The sequence below is a fragment of the Leptonotus elevatus genome, chromosome 2 (assembly GCF_054856555.1).
Source record: "Leptonotus elevatus isolate MCC_2025b chromosome 2, RoL_Lele_1.0, whole genome shotgun sequence".
NCBI classification, from domain to species: domain Eukaryota; kingdom Metazoa; phylum Chordata; class Actinopteri; order Syngnathiformes; family Syngnathidae; genus Leptonotus; species Leptonotus elevatus.
In genome coordinates this window covers 15,063,531-15,086,166 of record NC_141240.1, presented here as the reverse complement: position 1 = coordinate 15,086,166, position 22,636 = coordinate 15,063,531, and the positions used below count along the sequence as shown (strand labels likewise).

At 39.1% G+C, this 22,636-nt stretch overlaps 3 protein-coding genes across 5 annotated transcripts; 1 reads left to right on the top strand and 2 right to left on the bottom strand.

The window, feature by feature from the left end:
* Positions 1-277: 277 nt before the first annotated feature.
* Positions 278-4,015, bottom strand: LOC147178550 (L-rhamnose-binding lectin SML-like). 2 transcript variants are annotated; one of them, XM_086068745.1, is made up of 9 exons: positions 3,876-4,015; positions 3,533-3,565; positions 3,376-3,441; positions 3,032-3,167; positions 2,842-2,951; positions 2,729-2,773; positions 777-912; positions 606-709; positions 278-405 (listed from the first exon to the last, which is right to left on the bottom strand). In XM_086068745.1, the coding sequence occupies exons 1-9, from the start codon at positions 3,907-3,909 to the stop codon at positions 401-403; spliced, it is 669 nt and encodes a 222-aa protein (XP_085924871.1). In that variant the 5' UTR covers positions 3,910-4,015; the 3' UTR covers positions 278-400. The 2 variants fall into 2 exon arrangements, with proteins under 2 accessions (XP_085924871.1, XP_085924870.1); XM_086068744.1 differs by lacking the exon at positions 278-405 and having other exon boundaries at positions 598-709.
* Positions 4,016-5,168: 1,153 nt separating this feature from the next.
* LOC147178549 (L-rhamnose-binding lectin SML-like) lies at positions 5,169-8,532 on the top strand. The gene is made up of 8 exons (XM_086068748.1): positions 5,169-5,202; positions 5,989-6,021; positions 6,121-6,189; positions 6,319-6,454; positions 7,533-7,642; positions 7,725-7,769; positions 7,935-8,067; positions 8,421-8,532. Exons 1-8 carry the CDS (start codon positions 5,169-5,171, stop codon positions 8,530-8,532), a joined length of 672 nt encoding a protein of 223 aa, XP_085924874.1.
* Positions 8,533-19,095: 10,563 nt separating this feature from the next.
* Positions 19,096-22,150, bottom strand: LOC147178548 (L-rhamnose-binding lectin SML-like). Of its 2 annotated transcripts, XM_086068743.1 has the most exons (9): positions 22,011-22,150; positions 21,668-21,700; positions 21,511-21,576; positions 21,167-21,302; positions 20,977-21,086; positions 20,864-20,908; positions 19,697-19,832; positions 19,530-19,633; positions 19,096-19,329 (listed from the first exon to the last, which is right to left on the bottom strand). In XM_086068743.1, the coding sequence occupies exons 1-9, from the start codon at positions 22,042-22,044 to the stop codon at positions 19,325-19,327; spliced, it is 669 nt and encodes a 222-aa protein (XP_085924869.1). In that variant the 5' UTR covers positions 22,045-22,150; the 3' UTR covers positions 19,096-19,324. The 2 variants fall into 2 exon arrangements, with proteins under 2 accessions (XP_085924869.1, XP_085924868.1); XM_086068742.1 differs by lacking the exon at positions 19,096-19,329 and having other exon boundaries at positions 19,522-19,633.
* Between the last annotated feature and the right edge of the window lie 486 nt (positions 22,151-22,636).

The window sequence follows — 22,636 nt, the reverse complement described above, 5'->3', positions numbered from 1 at the left end:
AAAAAAGTGTAACAGACATCTACTATAATTGTAATTATTTGCCAATTAAAACCTTGCCCCAAAGTTTAATGACTCTGAAAATTAAAGTTGGGTGTTCAAAATTTTGATTCTAAAACTAATTGATGAATACCTTCCATTACACTGTACAAATTGTTTGTGACCCAACTAACCATGCATAACTTCTGCAATTGGATCCTAAAATAAAACTTATGTCTTCAAGCTAGCAAAGGCTAATAAACATCAACCCCACCAAAGCACTCCAGCCAAAGGCATAAATTGAAGAAGCATTTTAATACAAGTACAGAGTTCAACTGGAACAGCGCATTACAAATACACGGTTTTACAATGGCTCCATAACATGGCAGTACTCCGGTTTGTTCGAGCATTGTAGGGATGGGCCTCAAGCTGCAAAGAGCACAATCAATTAATGCCAGTGTCGGTCCAAGTAATGTTATGCATTCATCTCCAAATTGTTCACACTAAACTGCTGAAAGTTTGCATACACAAAAGTACAGTACAATTTTTCAAAGGTTAACCAATCTAGACTGCAACCCATACAAGTGTTCATGTGCCTTGAGGGGCGAAATAGTCGACAAACTACTTACATTTACACGAGTAAGAAATCTCCAAGTACTTGTAGGTGCCATGACATGGGTCTCCAAACAAGGAGTTGCTGGCTGAGATTGAACACCTGATTTTTCCATTGCAACTAAAATAAAATAAAAATATTAAAATATATATAATTATTTTTAAACAGAAGAAAACTGCTACTGTACCTTTTGGCAGCATAGTCAGTAGCTCGGTGCAGACATTCAATATTATTTATCCCATTAGGCTCCCTTCTGTATACACATGTGGTCTGGTCACTGCGTCCGTAGTATGCACCCATGATTGAAATAAAATGTCCCAAAGCTGTAGTGCGGATGAGGGAAGAGTGGTGATAGAAATGTAGAGTTAACACCTGAATAATTAAGGGCATTGATTTCACAGCCATTCAAACCTCAATATGGAACTTTACAGTAAGCTTTTTATTTGACCATTTATGACTGAAATACCTTCTAATTAGTAGGCTAACAAGCCTCTGCCCAATAGTTTTCAGACTGGAATTAGGTTAGAATTTTCCCGCGCCCAGTATGTGGATGTGATGTAATGTAAGTGACGAACGGTATGAGCAGTGTCAGTTTTCGTCAGCAGCGATTCAAAATGGAATATGGTACGTTCAGTAGCTTTAACAAACTGAACCAATTGACAGAAAGTGTCCAGTGAACAAAAAATAAAAAAAACTGTACTGTAGTTGAAGTTTGTGCACTACAGTGGCCAATTGTTAAACTGACTGAAAGGCAAAATGAGGCTGCCTTGATACGGGGGCGGGGGTCAATAGTCCAGTCAGACATTACCATGGTGCATCTACTTTTTCATGTCTTTTGAAGTGAGCTCTCATCTCAAACATTCCATTTTTTACAGAATAGTTTTGTCAAGCCCTTATCTCTGGCATGTATTAAATAAGAGTAAGCTCAAGTGCCGCTTGTAAATGTTCAACTTAACCCGTGGATGTTTTGTTTTTTTGATTAAATTCTTGTAATTGTTGCCAAAATCTGGCATTTCCTTTGAAGTGTGATAACTTAGTCATTTATGAATATTTTTTCACTTTCACTGGCATAAGACCTATCGATACATATATAGTTAAAAAAAAAAAAAAAATTTATTTTAATGCCCTCTATGGACAATAATAGCAGTATTATGCTAACAGCAAAATTTACTATGCTGTATATATATATATATATGTAAAATAAAGGTCTAATTTGAATATTTCATATGACATATTTAGAGGCTTGAATAAGTCATAATATAATTTGTTTATGCATGCCCAGTTTTTCACAACGGCATTTTTCTGAATAGCACAAAACTCTTGTAATTTTGCCAAAATCAGGCATTTCCTTTGAGATAAATATAAAAAAATAAAAGACTCATTTGAATATTTCATATGACATATTTAGAAGCTTGAATAAGTCATAACAATAGAATTATTTTATGCATGCATTTTGTATTCATTTATTAGCCTTTGGCTCCACCTAGTGGATTTTTGTGTTAACACTCAAATTCCTCTATTTTCATGTTTATGACTGGTCAAAGAAGCGAGTGCATCAGTAATCACAGAAAAGGCATTATAACACATCAGGTTTACAGCATATCAAAAACTGATTTATAATGGGAGTCAATGAGCCAAAATCTGGCATTATTACAACAATTTAGTGTGAATCTCTCCCTCTTGTTTGGTAATAATTATAAATTACAGCATGGCGCCAATTTGAACTTCTACATTTTTAAACAATCCTGGTAAAATATCAGGTCCATAGTGTATTTTTTTAAAATGCTTTTTCTTTGATAAAAAAAAAAACAAAAAAAACAGAATGGACAAATAACGCCCACAGGTTAAACAGTTTTTTTTCTACTCAATTATCCTGGATAGTCATTTTATAGTTTAGAAAAACTGCTAGATAACAGATTTAAGTTTCAAGTAATAATGCAAACAGATGAATTAAGAGGCCTCAGCCCTGTATCCCACTCAACTAGAAGCACACCTGCACTGAACATTGACCAAATCCCATCTCCACATTCAGAACCAGATCAAGTGCAAACAAGTTGAATATTTAACAGTTTACAAATGTGAACTTGACAGAAATTTAATTAATTCCCACACAAAAAAAAATAATAAGTTACATCTTACCGCAATTCAAGTGTGCCACAGACCCCTCACATGCCACCACAGTAACTGTTGGAGTAAATAAAAAAATATTAGCCAAGTACTTCTACATTCTTTACAGCGCACAGGAGACATACGTGCATGCAAGCAGGTGAAGTTGGTCTGCAAATATTTCAAGGTGTTAATACAGGGATCCGGAGTCCGGAAATCAGCCAAACTTAATTCACACGATTTCCTGCCATTGCAACTGCAGACAAAGAGCAAAGCCCACGTCACGTCCTCAATTACCACGTTAGAGAAGTTTGACAATTTAAGCCCAATATATACCTTGCCACGAGGTCCTCCTTAGTGTTTTGCCGAGCACACTGCGTGTTTGAGAGTTCCTGTTGAGGTCTCCCCTCGTCGCAGACCAGTGAGCTCGAGCGACCATACAAAGCCTGCAGCACTTTGAGTACTCCATGATCTGACACACGCCAAGAGGGACAGCAGTCAAAATTGGACTTTGTTACAATCAAAATAATTCAACTCCCACTGAAAGTCATGTCTTGTGGGGGACAGTTCAGGTTGACAACTGTTCATCGTAACAAAGACATGCTTCTCTTTAGGAAGTCAAACTACTTTATCAATTAAATCAGTGAGGGTTTTGTTAAAGGCACGGGCTTAAGTTTTACCGCAGGATAAGCGATGGACTTGCCACTGGCTTGAATCACAGCTGGTCACTTGCTCTGCAGAATCGACTGCAAAAAGCAATATGAATGTTCTGAATTAACAAGTTTGTAAGAAACAAGGAATTAAAACAGCATTTTGAACATGAACTTTGATTGTCACCTGCTGTGAAGAGCAAACATGTTGCCATCAGCACTGAAAAAAAACAAACAATGGCTATTAACATTTTGGACAGTGGATTATTTTATTCAGCTTTTTTCTATGGTGCGAGGTAGTTTGTCATTAATGACTGACAACGACACCCACAGGTGCAATGAGTGGAACGGTACAAGTGAAAACAATACCATGTCATTAGGATGACACAGTTTTGAGAGGAAAGTTAAATCTTGCTCATACAACAATACATTTACCTCTTCACAACTACAGCAATCAACAGCCGTTTATAGGGCTGATTTCCTGAAACGGACAATTAATTTAGAGCAGATATAGCTCAGTTAATACTCACAAATTGCTAGCGTAATTCTAAAGCAGGAAGACATGTTTCACAGGATTCACTCCGTAGCACTTGCAGGATGCACAGAGGAAGATCACTCGTATTTATCGCGACTCCAAGCTGTCCAGTCAAGCAGCTAATCAAAAGCCACGCCCCCAAACGCTCCAGCTGTGCAGCATGTCTGCAGCAGTCTGTTAATTGACTACACCCCCCACTCCCTAACTTGTAAAGCAAGTTAGTTTGACCAGCACACTTTTTATGGGTTATTATAACTGTCATAAAGGCCGATATGTTGCTGTGTTTGGCAAAAAACTATCAAACATATTTAAAAAATAAATCAATAATAAATAGAAACTTACTTTTGATTTGAATGCTAATCTAATTTTATCATTATACTCAAATATAATAATATTACTTAAAGTAATAGGGCTGCAACTCCAGGGATTTTTGCCAGGAGGAGATCCATTAAAAAATTTAAAAAAAATAAACAATTATTTGCACAACGTAGCCTATTTAATATAAAGAAGCCTGCTGGTGATGGGGCCCTATTAGGTACATTCTCAAAATTTAAGGTGTCCTTGCAGGGTCTCGGGGCATGCAGGTGTATGATGTGCTGATCTACATCAAACTTAACTAGAATTAACATCAAAAATCAAATAAAAATGTTTAAATGAATTGATTACCATTAATTATAAATCAGCCAAACATATAGGTAGATTTATTTATTCATTCTGGGATAGTAATTAAATAATTGATAATTAAATATTCATCTTAGACACTCTCCAGAAAAATTGCCCTTATACTGTGTATCAGGTAAGAAATGGGTGTACTAACATGTTAAAAATGGATTGAATTGTTTTAATGAGTGTAAAAGTATGGATGGGTCAAACACTTTTAACTTGACTTCTTAACTAGTTTAATTTATGCTGAGTTACACAACACATCACCTTTGAAAGGCTACAAACAGGCTTTCACACACACACAAACACACACACAAAAATTACAAATGGGCACTTCGGGCATCAGTTGCACGTCCCTGTTTTATACTGTGTCATCTTCCTAAAATATTGTCCTAGTCATTTTCTCAGGAACCATGTAACACTGACCAAAATATTGGTTATTATATTTAATAATAATTTCCTCTATATTTCCTTTATCTTTCGTTGCCGTTATTTATGGTGGAGGTTTGATGTGGAAAAAAAATAGTGACGAAAGGTTAGTGGGTGTGGCTTTTGCCAAATCATTATAAATACAGGTGATCTGCCTTTGAACATCATTAGTGCTACAGACCTGATCGTCTGAAACATGCCCTCCTTCTTCAGACTCAGCTCAGCACTGTGTAAGTAGTCACTTTTGAAATAAATTTGTTGGTAGAAGTCAAAATAGTGAGTGGATAAGTTAGATTGTTGATTGCTTGCTCTGTTAATAGTATGTCTGTCTGACTTGATCCAAAACACATTTTGTAACTTTAAAATGGGTTGCAAAAAGTGGTATTAGAGCTTTTCCATAAAAATTCAGTGCAACAACCTGATCAACTATGCAAAGGACATGTATTGCAATGTATGAGGATAAGCGCTTTGGATAATAGTTGGATGGAAAATGGTGGTCCCACCATATACTAAGTACTTTTCTGACCCTCCTGCCAGCCCCATTGAATAAAACTGCACATTTTAGAATGGCCCTTTTTTTGTGTGCAATTATCAATACTATATAATCAGCATCTTGATATGCCACACCTGTGAAGGGAATGTATTAACTCGGTAAAGAAGTGCTCAACAATGGTCCTTAGTGTACATAGAGTTCAGCTCATTAAAAATGTGAGCAAAAACAAGTGTTGTTTTCATATATTTCATTGTAAATAAAACAATAAGAGAAACAAACTGTAAACTAGAAGAAAAATATGTCTTCTCAGTTATTTTATGCACAAAAGAAACAAACGGAATTAGGTAATCCAGAAAGTGAAAAAGAAGTTCATGCTCGGTTGTACACGGGCACAGACGCGATGTGCATGTGTCTCGCGAGCTATTCATGATAAACCTACTGTATTCTTGCTCAACAGAAATATAGGACTAAAATGGAAATAATCTTTCCACCTACTGTATCTAAACTGATGTTTGTTTTCCAGTGCTGACAGCAACATGTTTTCTCCTCACAGCCGGTGACTATCACAGTTCATGTCCAACATATACCGTATTTTTCCTAAATACAGTTCCAAAAAAACAACAACCTGTTCATACTTTCATTTTGGTTTCTACAGTTGTTGATTCTGTAGAGCGAGCGACCACCTGCAATTCGGACACTTTGAACATCCATCACCTGAACTGCGGTAAAACCTTCGTCTTAAATAGTCTTAATAGACATATAAAGCTGCTTCACTTTTAAATTTTTCAATTGTTGGTCATTTGGAGTGCGGTACATTTCCAGGATGATTGCTTTCACTCTTGTCATGTGACAGAACATGGAGTCATCAGCGTGCAGCAGGCTTTATATGGTCGTTCAAGCTCACTGGTTTGCAGTGAGGGCAGACCTCCACAGCAGCTGGCTAACACGCAGTGCGCTCGACAAGGCACCTTGGACGACCTCAAGACGAGGTATGCATTATGTTCATTTAGAAAGTGTTATCAGTGACACGAAATGCTTGTTTTGGGTTTAAAAGTGGATAAATGTAACATTGGGTAATACCCTGAAAAAGGAGAATAGATACAGTAAAGAATGAGATCACGCAACTGTTGTATTGAATCACATCAACTTACCATCAATAGGCTACACTTATCAGGGCTCTAAATGAACTTTTTTGATGACCAGCCAACATGGCTGGTGACTTTCTAAAGTTACAAGTCAAACACAATTTCCCAGTGAAATTGTTTTTTCCCTAGTGAAAATGTTCCCTTTTATTTATTTTTTCTCTTTGAAGCCCCCAAACATAAAGTAACAGTATACCTATGGCAGCATGTTATGTTGTATTAAATACATTGATTCTGAAACATAGTAAAGTTAATTGACTTACTCCCACATCCATACGGTCTGTGAAAGGCTTGCTCTTTTTTTTCCGATGGCGTGAGCATTTCAAAACATCTTCTCCAACTCAACATACTTTTGTACACTTTCAATTAAGAGAGTATGGTGATATATCTTCAGTTTATAATTGTACAATATTTTAGGTTATGTCTGGTCGGTGCTGGATTTCACTTTTCTTTCCTTTCTTTGATCCTTCCTCGGGTCTCCTGACAACCTCACGACTCTAGCTGGATTCTGAAGTATTCGGTTTAGGTAAACGGTATGGGATTTTTTTATAGGTTTTAGGTGAATTAATGAGTACACACTCGCACACACACACCCGCATATGCACATACTCACACATACAAAATTCAAAAATAACAATAATATATATATATTTTTTAAAGAGAGCAATGATGATGACATGTCGAATCGGTAAAATTACCGAATGAACAATACTGAGCTCTATCTAAAAAAAAATAAAATAATAATAAGGTTATTTTACAGTGTTCTAGAAATAAAGTGCCGTTTATAAGTGTTCTTACAACAATAATCTTTTTCCTCTTGCCCAGAAGATACTGTATGTGCGGCTACTTGCTTTTTATTAAACGCAAACTATCGTGACTACCTTTGTGTTTCTTCTGACCCATGCTTTTATCATTATGTCTGCAGATGCAACGGTAAAAAAACATGTGTTACAAACACGGCGGCTTTCCGCAATCCTGATCCCTGTATTGGCACCTTCAAGTATTTGCAGACCAATTTCACCTGCGTGCCTGCAAGTATGTCGCGTGTTTAAAATGATGTGTGACAAAAAGAATGCGTACCATTTTATAGCTAATGTTTTTAATTTACTTTGAACAGTTACCGTGGTGGCATGTCAGGAATCTTTGGCACATTTGTTTTGTGGTGAGATTAATCTTTTTTTCATGATGAATTCCTGTATAACAAGCATCCTTGCATAGATGATATTTTATTGTGTGTTTATTATTAATGCTCCTGAATACTTATTTGGATTTTGACTACCCACATTACCATCATCAACCAACCTTCTTTCTCTCATATTGATGCCAGATGAAGGACAAGTAATTTTCATCTTGGGTGCTGACTATGGACGCCGCGACCAGACCACGTGCACATTTAAAAGGCCTCCGCGCCAGATACAAAATGTGGAATGCCTGTGTCCAACTGAAATTGTTGCCACCAGGTATGATGGCACACTTTGAAAGAAATCACAGCCTGATCTAAGGAGAATTTTGTGAGGTTGTATAACGGGTAGAAAACAGACATTATTTAAGCAGTTAAGTTTTGATCGTGGATGGCAAAATGAAGCATTGGGTTAGCATAACTGGTGTGGGTTTTCTTTGGGCCTTCTGCAGAAGTAGAGTTGAACTTTACTGCCCTATCAAACATGTCAGCCTGACACTCTGTTTGCTTATACATTTTTAAATGGTGATATTCAGGTCCAGACTCCGTAATATTACAGTTTTGAAATTATTCAATTACGTCATCAAAATAGTAGTTGGCACAGTAATAAGCTTATTTCTTCCACATCCATAGGTGCAATTGGAAAAACGACTGTACGATCAAAGCCAGCAATTGCGTGTTTGGAGACCCCTGTCGAGGCACCTACAAGTACTTGGAGGTTGCTTACGTGTGCCTATGTAAGTAATCAGCACTATATCTACCACCTCCAACTAATTTTACTCTAGGAGAAATGCTTTATTTCAATTTTTTCTTATTGACAATTTGTTTCATTATTATTCAACTATAATAGCAAATCATATTGTGTCGTGCGGGACTTTTTCTAGTTATAATATCATGTTGTACACAAGTGGCCATTTATGGAAGATTTGTACATTTTGCAAATGTACTGAAGAATTGTGATTGTACATAATTGACATACACATTTTCAATGGTGATGTTTCTTAAAACTGAATTTTAACATTTTGTTCATGCATTATCATCCACAAAGAAACAGAGCAAAAAAACAAACAATTATTTCTTTGAACATAGCTTGCTTACATTAATAACTGGGTAACTATTTTTTGCTTTTTGCAGATCCTGAGAGCTCAGCCAACCCTCACATGTAGTTTGACTTGGTAAACAAAGTGGATTACTATGTTATTGAGTCCATTTCTTTCTGTATTTGAAATACTTTGCTCATTTAAAAGATATACATTCTTAATTGTAAGTGCAGATTCAATCAGTGCCAGTTGAAAAACATCACTGTATACATGTATTAAACAAACACTCACACACAATGTCTTGAAATGATGACTCAATAAAGATATTTGGAAGCAAGACACAATTAAATTGATTGAAAACAGTGTTTTCCAACCAAGCCTAGCACCCCAGACAAGTTTGGACAACCCTTTTCTCTTCTGCACTCCAACTGTTAAAAAAATACACTGTTGCTCTTTAAATTATATTTCCCTCTCCTCTTTTAATCTATTGTAACCTAGTTTAATATTTTCACTTAATCACAGGGCTGGGAGGGTTATTTTTTATAATGTATTCCGATACAGTTGCTAGTTACCTTTTTTTAATTTGTACGTAATCAAGCCCTTTAATATTAAAGTAATGTAACTTGAATACTTTTATAGTTACTTATGCCTATCCTATAATAAATGTCAAAAAAAATCAATACAATATATCTTCTTTTTTTTTTTATATATTTGTCTGGTCTTTTCTGTCTTATTATGAATTTTTAATATACATTTTATTGTTATGCCAAAGGAAGCCTGAGTACTTGCAATGCAAAAGCAAACATGCTCACCACTTGTGTACCATGCTGCAGAGAGAAATTTGTTTTCCTAGCCTAATCAACCTTTCAACTCGACCAGTGAAAAAACAAACAAGTAAAAAGGAGCTTCTACTCTCTTGATACAAAGATACGTGACGTCAACCCCAAAATATATATATATATTTTTTGTTTCTCAGTGACAAATTCAGCAAAATATATTGGTAATATGACATTTGTTGGAAATAATTCCTTTGATTTCTGCGTGTTCAAATAAATTCAAAGTTGAAATCTGTGAACAAGTTTGCCAGCTTTATTTCAGATTCTGAAAGCCACTTGGAGCTACTGCTCAATCATCGCAGCTCACCCACAAATGCGTTCTTCTCAAAGTTCATGCATGCATATATACCGAAATCGTTCCCTCCCCCTTTGTTGACAAAGAAAGTACCATTTGGTCTCTTCTCAACATGTGATATTTCCTGTCACAACAAGTCTACACACCCCCTCTTCTTATCTTAAACACTTCCTAAAAGGATGTGTGCAAACACCTTGGCCCCCCCTAAAACTCCACACAGAGCACAGCCCCCGAGGAAGAGACTGTGCCCCCCCCCCCCCCCCTTTGATCTTGTCCTGTCAGCAGAGTGGAATACAATCTGGCCATCTCCTATTGAGTTCTTTCAGTCCTTAACAGATGTGAGGTAAACAATTGGCTTCCTAGATAAACTATTGAACTCTGTAGAGCTTCGCGCCAGAGATTCCCGCATATCTGCCTTGTGGATTCCGACACCTCACTTCCTTAGGGGGAAAACAGACCACATTCTACCACAGTTGTATTTATCTAACTAAAATCAAAAACACTTTGAAGAATATATATGTAAAACAGAAAAACAATGTTAATAATTCTAACATTCCCTCATTTGAACTATTCTATAGTTCAACACCTTAAGACATTGTTTTTAAAGGAAAATACCAAATCAGATTAACATTGAAAGAAGTGTCGTGATGTCACAGCTTTTGTAGATGTTTTCTCTTCTCTCAGCCATCTTGTGATGAAGCTCGTTGAAGGTCTTTTTTGAATGAAAAGAGTGTCGCAATAGTTCGTCTCTTCTTTTAAGAATTTGGGGTAGACTACCCAAATTCTTCGATTTGCCACCTGGGATTATTCTGCCCAAAATGTGACTGTTCAAGGAATGATTGCCCAAGAAAAGGCACTTGCTCTTGATCCTCGTACAATAAGATTGAATGATGTCCTCAAATGCCAGCTCCGGAATTGGACATCGGGACATCAGCTGACGTTGTTTTACCAATTGGAGGTGATGAGATTGATGATCATCAGTTGATAAGATAACTGAGCCTGGCACGTCTCCGGCAGCCTTGTAGACCAGATGTGGAATGTCGTCTCCATCCTCCTTTCTGTGCAGCGAACTGCACAAGATTTCCTCTCCGTCACCCCCTGGGGCCGTTCTCCTGAGTGCAGAACATTTTCATTTAGTCTCTCATAAACTCACATAAATTTTATTTGGAGGAAAAACCCTAATAGTTTTTGTTAGTTGGGATTAGTAAATGTTATTTGGTTAAGATCCGTAGGTCCTGTGCTGTTGGAACAGGAAAATATCTATTTTTGTGACATTAAAATAGAGCCCAGCCTTTGATTGAGTTGAATGACATTCGCTCATTCATTAATATAAGACAGAGCTTGTAAATATTTAGTTTTCAAATAGGTTTTGTTCAATAATAGGTAATTTTTTACCACGACTAAATTTGTTCTAAATTTGCATAACTTTGCCTTTCATATCATATATTCTCTTCCCAGAATCCCATGATCGGCCGAATCCTGGCATGCTGGGAAAAACTCACATATAGTCATATTATCTATACTCTTTTGCAAACACTGGGCTCCAAACATTACATTTTTCACATGTGATTCTGAGATAAAAGATATAATATAATATAATTACCTTCATTCGGCGAATATGCATTATTGTCCTTGCTTGCTTCAGACTTACTTTGCGATCGATTTCCTCTGGTAGATTTCTTCATATTCAAACTGTGGATTATCACTTTCAAACTCACCCTGTCAAATGGAGTGTAGGCGATACCCCACAACCTTTGTAATTTTGTTTTTAAGTTTGTTTTTCATTCTCTAACCCACAACCTTTTAATTTTGTATTGAATTTTCTAATTCATCTACATTGGTTAATATCTTAAACATGAACTGTCCTTCTGTTCATTCCTCCCTCATTTTGGCAAAGATCTACAGATCTTTACAAACAGGCATTGCACTTCAAAGGAAGACACATCAAAAAAAACCTTTAGCTCATAAATAAGGACTGCCAGACTACAGCCCCCGCAAAAGACGTCTTAAAATTCACAACTCTCAAAATCAGATTGTGAGGCAACCGAGATAGCCGCAGGACACTGCAAAAAATTAGCACAATCAGATAAAAACTAAAACACTAAATGTGAAAACTTTGGAGACATGAAAAACAATACTACTAGATTTAAGCAAACTAAAAATGATTCAGAAACTACTAATCAACCCCACCTCTTCTACAGATAAGTGGGGCTCGTAAAAACACAGCACAAAAAACATCTCTGGGATTTATAAACCACAGTGCCGTGAGAAAAAAAATAATAAACGAAAATGAATCATCAAATTATCAGTTATTTGTTGAATAACAATATCTCAGTATGATAAGATGAAAGTTTCAATATTATGTCTATAGAACATATACTTAGATAATACATATTTATAACATATACTATTGTGAAGACTTCTGGGAAGACTTCTACATAATGCTGCACTTCGTATTTAACTTTAACTGCAGCTGGACGGAGCCCAGAAAAAATTTCCCCACAGGGAAAACAAAAGTATATCGTATCGTATTAGTTAAATTCCCATTGTACCAATTCAGAAACTGATTATCCCAAGAAAATAGGCAGACATTTAGTAGGCCCTTCTCATCAATAAAACAGAGGAACTAAGATTGACATTAAGTTTTTTTCCCAATCCCTCATTCCAAATTCACATATGTCGTGTTCAATTTCCTGAAATACCTTGCTATAGATCACAGTTCCCCATCCAACACATTAAAAATGCCTTGCATATCACTATGTAGCATATCTTAGAACAAGGATTCCCATTCCGACCACCAACTTTCTTTGTCCAGACCCCCAGCAAAAGGCAGGACGGCAGCTGTTGTCAATGTTCAATCCTGGCCAGCAGGGCGGCTGCCGTGGCAGCAATGTTCAGAGCAGGCATTTAGATTTCCTCTGGATGCAAAACAGCCATAGGGGAGAAGTCACTGGAATGAGACGTGTACACAGTCACCGGGCATTGAGGAATTTGAGCATTATGATTGTCTGTCGGCACGGGAGGAGAATGACTGTGCTGCGGCGCGAAGCTCTTTGACTCTTTGTCACGTACATCCAAACGTTGGAAATTGCTGTCTGCAATGGCGGACTCGATGACACATAGTCCTTCTGAGAGCTCACCTGACCAAAAAATGCACACTCGTTGATGCAATGCATCAAAAATGCCAGATTGAGGATGTGGGATTATAGCAAGATATTTCACTTCCCGTTTTCTTAAAAATATTTCAAACTTGTACTTTTTAGAATGCCCCTCAAAAACAGCCACTAGAAATACTTGCAAATACAACGTATCCGTAGAGCTGGGCGCATCCCGTTCGCAGATAGTCATCAAACCCCATCCGCTTTGGAACTTAAGCATCAGTTTCTGAAATGACACACTGAGAAAAAAACAAATATTAAACATCATAATCATTATGTTGACTACAAAAACATTTATAACTTCTCATTCAACTATCCTAAATCCAGCCACAGCTGTACGGATATAGGGATAATTAGTTTAACTCAACATAGCTCAATACAAAATGCTATTATTTCATCATTATTCCTTTTGTATGCAATTGCCCAAAAGAAAAAGTTAACCTGGCTCGTCTTTATCAAAAATAGTATAGTATAAAAGACTGTCAATTGTAGACACTAAAAATAAAAACACTAAATTAATATTTGTCTACAAGAACTTAGCAACAGCCTTAAAAAACTGTTACTTATTATGTTTTATCATCCTTCTCTTACCTATGAAAGAGAAAAACTCACAATACGAGGACACATGACTAATCCCCCACTCACACTCAAACCCCCTCTTTTTCCATACAGAGGAGGAGAGAAAATTTCTTCATTTAGCATCCCTCAACATCGCAAAACCCATTTTATTACATTCCCATTAATAAAACAAACGCCACTATCACAACAGTCTCATCTCACACAAAACAACACCAAACTCAGTCAAAATACTGAAGAAAAACAAACAAAATCACATCTTTCACCCACAACCACAAAAATAGCCCCCACCTTTTTAGAAGCTAGGTCACACACTCAAATGCATACGCACACACTCTTTAGTCATTATAGTAATAAACGGTGTAATTCTATCAATTCGTTGTCTACAAATCTTATAGCATTTAAACCGCAGTTTTATACGGTGATTTCAGTAAACGGGTTAACTTCGAACAAACCACCCGTAAACTGCTCCAGAAATGCTGGAGTCATTTTAGCATCAAATTCAGCATTTTTTCATTACCAACAAAAAAAAATACAAAAGTCTGACATACCATTTTGTCCAGCGAAAGCTTTGTATACAATCGATCCATAGTTCGTTTTTTCATTGTATATCGACGTTTTTTTTCTTTCCGCACGGCGACTCACAAGTCCCGACTCTAAACCGGAAGCGCATTCAGGACAAACCATTCTGTATCCGGGTCGAAATCGCCTCCATTTTGTTTATAGGCTATTTTTACTTTCGGTTTCTTATCTTACGCAAGTAGTATTAATATTTATCAATGCAGTGACGTCTCACTTTACAATATGATAGTTCAATAGGGTAAATTTATTCGACAACGTTTAAACAACCGTACAACGAGCAACACAGAAGCTCACAAAACACACAGAACGCACAGCACAACATATAACGTACACAGACAACGAATACACAACGAATCACGTGATCCAATTCCGCAGTGTCAAAACTGTCTCTCTTTTCAAGGCGCTAGTTCAGCGCAAAACCGAAACAAAAATCACACGTAATCTAGCGATCGCAAATACAACGTTTAAAAACCCAATGTCCGTTGCAATCGACCTGACTTCCCCAACTGTTCAATTTCAACAGCGCGCGCACTTTTAAAATAACTTATTACGTGAAAATGGACGTTTTATACAGGCGACATGTACTACCTGAAAGAACAATCCTGAACCAACCAAACTGCCAAGGGCAGGCGCGTCTACTATGATCTTCAGATTTATCAATGGATCTTCAAATATCCACAAAACCCCGTAACCTCTTTATCCTTATATTCAAAAAATAACTATCATAGTCCATCGAATCCTTCACAGCGCAAAAACAAAACAAATGAATAAAACGCTGCTTCTTCCTGTCAAAACATGCGCAATCCAGGCCTGCATTTTGCTGTACAAAAATGCACCACCTCACGTACGTGTTTATAGTTCAATGTCGCAGAATTTTTTTAGAACGACATCAAACTACAACTTGTTCAAACAGACCTCATGTAAAAAATTTACACAATTAAGAAGACGAAAACAAGTTGCAACGATCTCAAACAGACAGAACTTCTCTACGTGGATCAACGTCTCCACTTACTGTAATTAATTATTCAGGCGCCTAGAAGTTCCATTCGTTCATAAATCACTGCAGCTCGAAATCCTCTTACCTCCTTTCAGCGTCGGGAGTCACCAATTGTTGGAAATAATTCCTTTGATTTCTGCGTGTTCAAATAAATTCAAAGTTGAAATCTGTGAACAAGTTTGCCAGCTTTATTTCAGATTCTGAAAGCTACTTGGAGCTACTGCTCAATCATCGCAGCTCACCCACAAATGTGTTCTTCTCAAAGTTCATGCATGCATATATACCGAAATCGTTCCCTCCCCCTTTGTTGACAAAGAAAGTACCATTTGGTCTCTTCTCAACATGTGATATTTCCTGTCACAACAAGTCTACACACCCCCTCTTCTTATCTTAAACACTTCCTAAAAGGATGTGTGCAAACACCTTGGCCCCCCCTAAAACTCCACACAGAGCACAGCCCCCGAGGAAGAGACTGTGCCCCCCCCCCCCCTTTGATCTTGTCCTGTCAGCAGAGTGGAATACAATCTGGCCATCTCCTATTGAGTTATTTCAGTCCTTAACAGATGTGAGGTAAACAATTGGCTTCCTAGATAAACTATTGAACTCTGTAGAGCTTCGCACCAGAGATTCCCGCATATCTGCCTTGTGGATTCCGACACCTCACTTCCTTAGGGGGAAAACAGACCACATTCTACCACAGTTGTATTTATCTAACTAAAATCAAAAACACTTTGAAGAATATATATGTAAAACAGAAAAACAATGTTAATAATTCTAACACATTTAAATAGTAAACATGTGGTTGATTCGTGAAGGGAAGCATAGTGAAGTTTACTCACAAGTTGCGGCAATGGAGCTAACACACTAAGTTCATCACCCAAAAAAAAAAGTATTGTAGCTTTGCACAAATAATCAGGCCGAGAGGTGAGCTAGCAACAACTTAATGACAATTTGTAACAATTACTGTTGGCCTTACCTAACCACGCCAAGGCAACACGCTACCATAGTTTCATGTTGCCTTCACGGCCCCTCCAGACTATCAGAAACCATAGAACCACTGAACCTCATACAAGGGTTGCTACAGTACTTAGCCATAGTTTTAAATCTCAACAATTCTACTTCATAACAAAAAGAAGCTGTACTCAAGTATTAGAAGCTATATGGGTTTCTGTTGACAGGTCAATGTGCTATTGCAGCGATAGAGCATTCAGGGACGCTACCACTCAACTCTGGCGGGATGCTAGCGTTTGCCTGCAGGCTTTGACTAAAGAACAAGTCTTAAAATATTTTAGCCATAAGCTCATCGTATTTCTGTCTGTACTTCTATTTTTGCGCGCCACTTAAGTTTGCTAAACATGATGAATCGACGATGGCACTTGAAGGAACCTGTGTTTTAAAATCACCATTTTTTTTCTCTAAGGTCCACATGTGTTCGTTTTTGTGAAAGAACCACCATTACGACAAATTAAAAGCAAGTCAATTTATTTCCTGAAAGAGGAGTCTATACATTTCAGAGCTCTGGGTCAATATCTATCTCGTCTCTACCAAAGATGATGCAGATTGACAAAGGTTATTTATTCCTGGAGTCGTACCCTCTTGTACACTTTTTCAAAGCAGAAGTGAGGCGTTGTCTTTGTGTGATTGGTCCAGATCTCCTCCTCATTGCCGTTGAGGTACAGAAGGTGGGTGAATTCCAGTTGATGTCAGACGCTTCCTCTGTTCGCTTGCCAGCCACTTATGCACAAATGTTTAATTTTTAACAATTAGGCTTAGAACTTTTCCACATGAAGCTCAACAGCCTGACCTTACCCTTGATACTTGCCTGCCTGTCCTTTTTAATCCTCTCACAAGAATCTTCCCATAATAATTCTATGCACTCATCTTTATTTTAATACAACATAATTAAAAAGAATAAGTCAAGCCACTAGAATGATATATATATATTTTTTTTAGCAATCTAAGATTATGCAGCATATCCATATCCCTTTACACTTATCATCCACTAGCCATCTCAACTCACACACGTCATCGAGAGTCATTGTAAACCTGGTTACTTAATTCTGCCTGTTAGCGAGAGCCACCGCATCGCGATAACTTACATTGATGTTTCTGTATTTGGCAATTTGTAACTAATGGTTGTGTTTTTATAGTCAGGAAACCAGCTGCTGCCAACAGGATCGAGCAGATTCGCCTCCAATGGGCACTAAGGGTTAATATTCGGATTCACAGCATGCTAGTAGGTTAATTCTATAGGTGCTGTCCCCCCCTGGCTGGGCGTGGGCGGGTCTGCCCCTCTGTTGGCTGCTGGGTGGCGGCTGCGTCTTGGCCGTTCCCTGGGTCTCTTGGGGGGTGCTGCGTTGCGGGGCTCTCCCTGGTGTCCGGGGCAGCGCCGCTCCCGGCGACGCGGTTCGGGGCCTGTGGTTCCCTCCACCTTCCTCCCCCTTGCTGCCTCTCCCTCCTCGCCTCTCCCCACCCGTCCTCCACCTCCCTGTCCCTTCTCCCTCGTCACCCTTCCTCCTCCTCTCCCCCTCTATCTGCGGCCCTGCCGCTGCCCCTTGCCCTTCTTGTCGTCTCCTTCCCCCCTTCCTTCCCCTCCCCTGGGCCGGGGGCTCCATCCGTGGGCCGGGCGGGTTTGGTGTTGTGCCCGCCCCGCTCCGGTGGACCTCCTGGCACCTCGGGCGGGCCCCAGTATCCGGGGGGCGAGCCCTATCGCCCCGCCGGGCTGGTCCCATATACCCGCCGGGGTCCAGGTGGGGTGGGTGGGTGTTTGGTGGGCGGGTGCCCCTCCTGCCCCTGCCCGGTTGGGGGGGGAGGGCAGGAGGGGCTGGCGGACTCAGTAAAAGGGGTTAGCTTTCACTAAGAACGATGCAGTGACGACCGGGGCCTTTCCCCGCTGGCCCTGGGGTTCGGGGGTGCCGGCCGTCCTCCGGTGCCCCCAGTGTTCCGTCCCTCCTCCACGCCGATACCTGGGTGCGGGGGGGGTCCCCGGGATCTGGGGCTGCCGGTTGGTGGGGTGCCTGGCGGGTCTGCAGTTCCCCGTCCTGCTGTGTTGGGTTGGGGGCGCGTGCCGTGTTGTGGGCGCTCCTGCTTCTGGGTTTGCTCTCCGGCCGGTGGCCCTGGCGGGGCCCGGGGGTCGTCCTTTGACGCTGCCGCGGCCTGGGGGGCCCTGAGGTGTTGCGCTTGCTCTGTCCTGGCAGGGGTCGACGGCTCCCCTCTTTGGTGGAGATTTTCATGCATGCTAGATCCACCACACCAGCATCTATCAAAACTCAGACAATCTGCTTCTTCCTCAGGTCATTGAATCGGTGGAGGCTGGTGTCTGAATCTCACTCTGCTTTGTCTGTCCTTCCTTCCCTCAGTCTCTCCTTCGGTCTCTTGAGGTCTCCCTGATTTGTTGGAATTTAGATGTTTCTGGGGTTGGTGGCCTGGTGGGTGGTGTCTGGTCGGTGCTGGATTTCACTTTCCTTTCTCTGGTCCTTCCTTGGGTCTCCTGACGGCAGTGTTCAGTATGGGATTTTTTAATAGGCATTTGGTGAACTAACGAATACACACAAAATAAAAGTAAATTAAAAAAAAAAGGGAGCAATGATGATGACATTACCGAATGAACAATACTGAGCTCTTCAAAAAAGGAAAAATAAATAGTGTAACAGACATCTACTATAATTGTAATTATTTGCCAATTAAAACCTTGCTCCAAAGTTCAGTGGCTCTGAAAATTAGAGTCCGGTGTTCAGAATTTTGATTCTAAAACTAATTGATGCAACAACTGCAAAAGTGAATACCTTCCATTACACTGTACCTTTTTTTGTGACCCAACTAACCATGCATAACTTCTGTAATTGCACCCTAAAATAAAACGTATGTCTTCAAGCTAGCAAAGGCTAATAAACATCAACCCCACCAAAGCACTCATCCAAAGGCATAAATTGAAGAAGCATTTTAATACAAGTACAGAGTTCAACTGGAACAGCGCATTACAAATACACAGTTTTACAATGGCTCCATAACATGGCAGTACTCCGGTTTGTTCGAGCATTGTAGGGATGGGCCTCAAGCTGCAAAGAGCACAATCAATTAATGCCAGCGTCGGTCCAAGTAATGTTATGCATTCATCTCCAAATTGTTCACACTAAACTGCTGAAAGTTTGCATACACAAAAGTACAGTACAATTTTTCAAAGGTTAACCAATCTAGACTGCAACCCATACAAGTGTTCATGTGCCTTGAGGGGCGAAATAGTCGACAGACTACTTACATTTACACGAGTAAGAAATCTCCAAGTACTTGTAGGTGCCATGACATGGGTCTCCAAACAAGGAGTTGCTGGCTGAGATTGAACACCTGATTTTTCCATTGCAACTAAAATAAATTTAAAAAAATTAATATATATTATTTTTAAACAGAAGAAAACTGCTACTGTACCTTTTGGCAGCATAGTCAGTAGCTCGGTGCAGACATTCAATATTATTTATCCCATTAGGCTCCCTTCTGTATACACATGTGGTCTGGTCACTGCGTCCGTAGTATGCACCCATGATTGAAATGAAATGTCCCAAAGCTGTAGTGCGGATGAGGGAAGAGTGGTGATAGAAATGTAGAGTTAACACCTGAATAATTAAGGGCATTGATTTCACAGCCATTCAAACCTCAATATGGAACTTTACAGTAAGCTTTTTATTTGACCATTTATGACTGAAATACCTTCTAATTAGTAGGCTAACAAGCCTCTGCCCAATAGTTTTCAGACTGGAATTGGGTTAGAATTTTCCTGCACCCTGTATGGGGATGTGATGTAATGTATGTGACGAACGGTATGAGCAGTTTCAGTTTTCGTCAGCAGCGATTCAAAATGGAATATTGTACGTTCAGTAGCTTTAACAAACTCTGAACCAATGGACAGAAAGTGTCCAGTGAACAAAAAATAAAAAACTCTTTGTACTGTAGTTGAAGTTTATGCGCTACAGTGGCCAATTGTTAAACTGACTGGTACATGCGTTTCCAGAGGGCACTGCGCTTGTCACAGAAACATTTGACTAGAACAGGCTAAACTGACACCTACGTGGAAGCCATGTTGGCAGCGGTTACTTTTCCTGTGAAAGGCAAAATGAGACTGCCTTGATACAGGGGGGGGGGGGGGGTCAATAGTCCAGTCAGACATTACCATGGTGCATCTACTTTTTCATGTCTTTTGAAGTGAGCTCTCATCTCAAACATTCCATTTGTTACAGAATAGTTTTGTCAAGCCCTTATTAAATAAGAGTAAGCTCAAGTGCCGCTTGTAAATGTTTAACTTAAACAGTTTTTTTTTTTTTACTCAATTATCCTGGATAGTCATTTTATAGTTTAGAAAAACTGCTAGATAACAGATTTAAGTTTCAAGTAATAATGCAAACAGATGAATTAAGAGGCCTCAGCCCTGTATCCCACTCAACTAGAAGCACACCTGCACTGAACATTGACCAAATCCCATCTCCACATTCAGAACCAGATCAAGTGCAAACAAGTTGAATATTTAACAGTTTACAAATGTGAACTTGACAGAAATTTAATTAATTCCCACACAAAAAAAAATAATAAGTTACATCTTACCGCAATTCAAGTGTGCCACAGACCCCTCACATGCCACCACAGTAACTGTTGGAGTAAATAAAAAAATATTAGCCAAGTACTTCTACATTCTTTACAGCGCACAGGAGACATACGTGCATGCAAGCAGGTGAAGTTGGTCTGCAAATATTTCAAGGTGTTAATACAGGGATCCGGAGTCCGGAAATCAGCCAAACTTAATTCACACGATTTCCTGCCATTGCAACTGCAGACAAAGAGCAAAGCCCACGTCACGTCCTCAATTACCACGTTAGAGAAGTTTGACAATTTAAGCCCAATATATACCTTGCCACGAGGTCCTCCTTAGTGTTTTGCCGAGCACACTGCGTGTTTGAGAGTTCCTGTTGAGGTCTCCCCTCGTCGCAGACCAGTGAGCTCGAGCGACCATACAAAGCCTGCAGCACTTTGAGTACTCCATGATCTGACACACGCCAAGAGGGACAGCAGTCAAAATTGGACTTAGTTACAATCAAAATAATTCAACTCCCACTGAAAGTCATGTCTTGTGGGGGACAGTTCAGGTTGACAACTGTTCATCGTAACAAAGACATGCTTCTCTTTAGGAAGTCATACTACTTTATCAATTAAATCAGTGAGGGTTTTGTTAAAGGCACGGGCTTAAGTTTTACCGCAGGATAAGCGATGGACTTGCCACTGGCTTGAATCACAGCTGGTCACTTGCTCTGCAGAATCGACTGCAAAAAGCAATATGAATGTTCTGAATTAACAAGTTTGTAAGAAACAAGGAATTAAAACAGCATTTTGAACATGAACTTTGATTGTCACCTGCTGTGAAGAGCAAACATGTTGCCATCAGCACTGAAAAAAAAAAAACAATGGCTATTAACATTTTGGACAGTGGATTATTTTATTCAGCTTTTTTCTATGGTGCGAGGTAGTTTGTCATTAATGACTGACAACGACACCCACAGGTGCAATGAGTGGAACGGTACAAGTGAAAACAATACCATGTCATTAGGATGACACAGTTTTGAGAGGAAAGTTAAATCTTGCTCATACAACAATACATTTACCTCTTCACAACTACAGCAATCAACAGCCGTTTATAGGGCTGATTTCCTGAAACGGACAATTAATTTAGAGCAGATATAGCTCAGTTAATACTCACAAATTGCTAGCGTAATTCTAAAGCAGGAAGACATGTTTCACAGGATTCACTCCGTAGCACTTGCAGGATGCACAGAGGAAGATCACTCGTATTTATCGCGACTCCAAGCTGTCCAGTCAAGCAGCTAATCAAAAGCCACGCCCCCAAACGCTCCAGCTGTGCAGAATGTCTGCAGCAGTCTGTTAATTGACTACACCCCCCACTCCCTAACTTGTAAAGCAAGTTAGTTTGACCAGCACACTTTTTATGGGTTATTATAACTGTCATAAAGGCCGATATGTTGCTGTGTTTGGCAAAAAACTGTCAAGGTCAGGTACTGCGCCTGTAAAACATATTTAAAAATAAAATCAGAATAATTTAAAATAATAAATAGAAACTTACTTTTGATTTGAATGCTAATCTAATTTTATCATTATACTCAAATATAATAATATTACTTAAAGTAATAGGGCTGCAACTCCAGGGATTTTTGCCAGGAGGAGATCCATTAAAAATGTTAAAAAAAATAAACAATTATTTGCACAACATAGCCTATTTAATATAAAGAAGCCTGCTGGTGATGGGGCCCTATTAGGTACATTCTCAAAATTCAAGGTGTCCTTGCAGGGTCTCGGGGCATGCAGGTG

Excerpts from the sequence above, each read along its gene's own strand:
- LOC147178548 (XM_086068742.1), bottom strand. The coding sequence starts at position 22,044 with ATGTCTTCCTGCTTTAGAATTACGCTAGCAATTT. Across the intron at positions 21,303-21,510 it reads AGTCCATCGCTTATCCTGCG|ATCATGGAGTACTCAAAGTG; the intron begins GTAAAACTTAAG and ends GGCGTGTGTCAG. Across the intron at positions 21,087-21,166 it reads AAGGAGGACCTCGTGGCAAG|TTGCAATGGCAGGAAATCGT; the intron begins GTATATATTGGG and ends CTTTGTCTGCAG.
- LOC147178549 (XM_086068748.1), top strand. The coding sequence starts at position 5,169 with ATGCCCTCCTTCTTCAGACTCAGCTCAGCACTGT. Across the intron at positions 5,203-5,988 it reads CAGACTCAGCTCAGCACTGT|TGCTGACAGCAACATGTTTT; the intron begins GTAAGTAGTCAC and ends TTTGTTTTCCAG. Across the intron at positions 6,455-7,532 it reads TTGGACGACCTCAAGACGAG|ATGCAACGGTAAAAAAACAT; the intron begins GTATGCATTATG and ends TTATGTCTGCAG.
- LOC147178550 (XM_086068744.1), bottom strand. The coding sequence starts at position 3,909 with ATGTCTTCCTGCTTTAGAATTACGCTAGCAATTT. Across the intron at positions 3,566-3,875 it reads TAGAATTACGCTAGCAATTT|TGCTGATGGCAACATGTTTG; the intron begins GTGAGTATTAAC and ends GTTTTTTTTCAG. Across the intron at positions 3,442-3,532 it reads ATGTTTGCTCTTCACAGCAG|TCGATTCTGCAGAGCAAGTG; the intron begins GTGACAATCAAA and ends TGCTTTTTGCAG.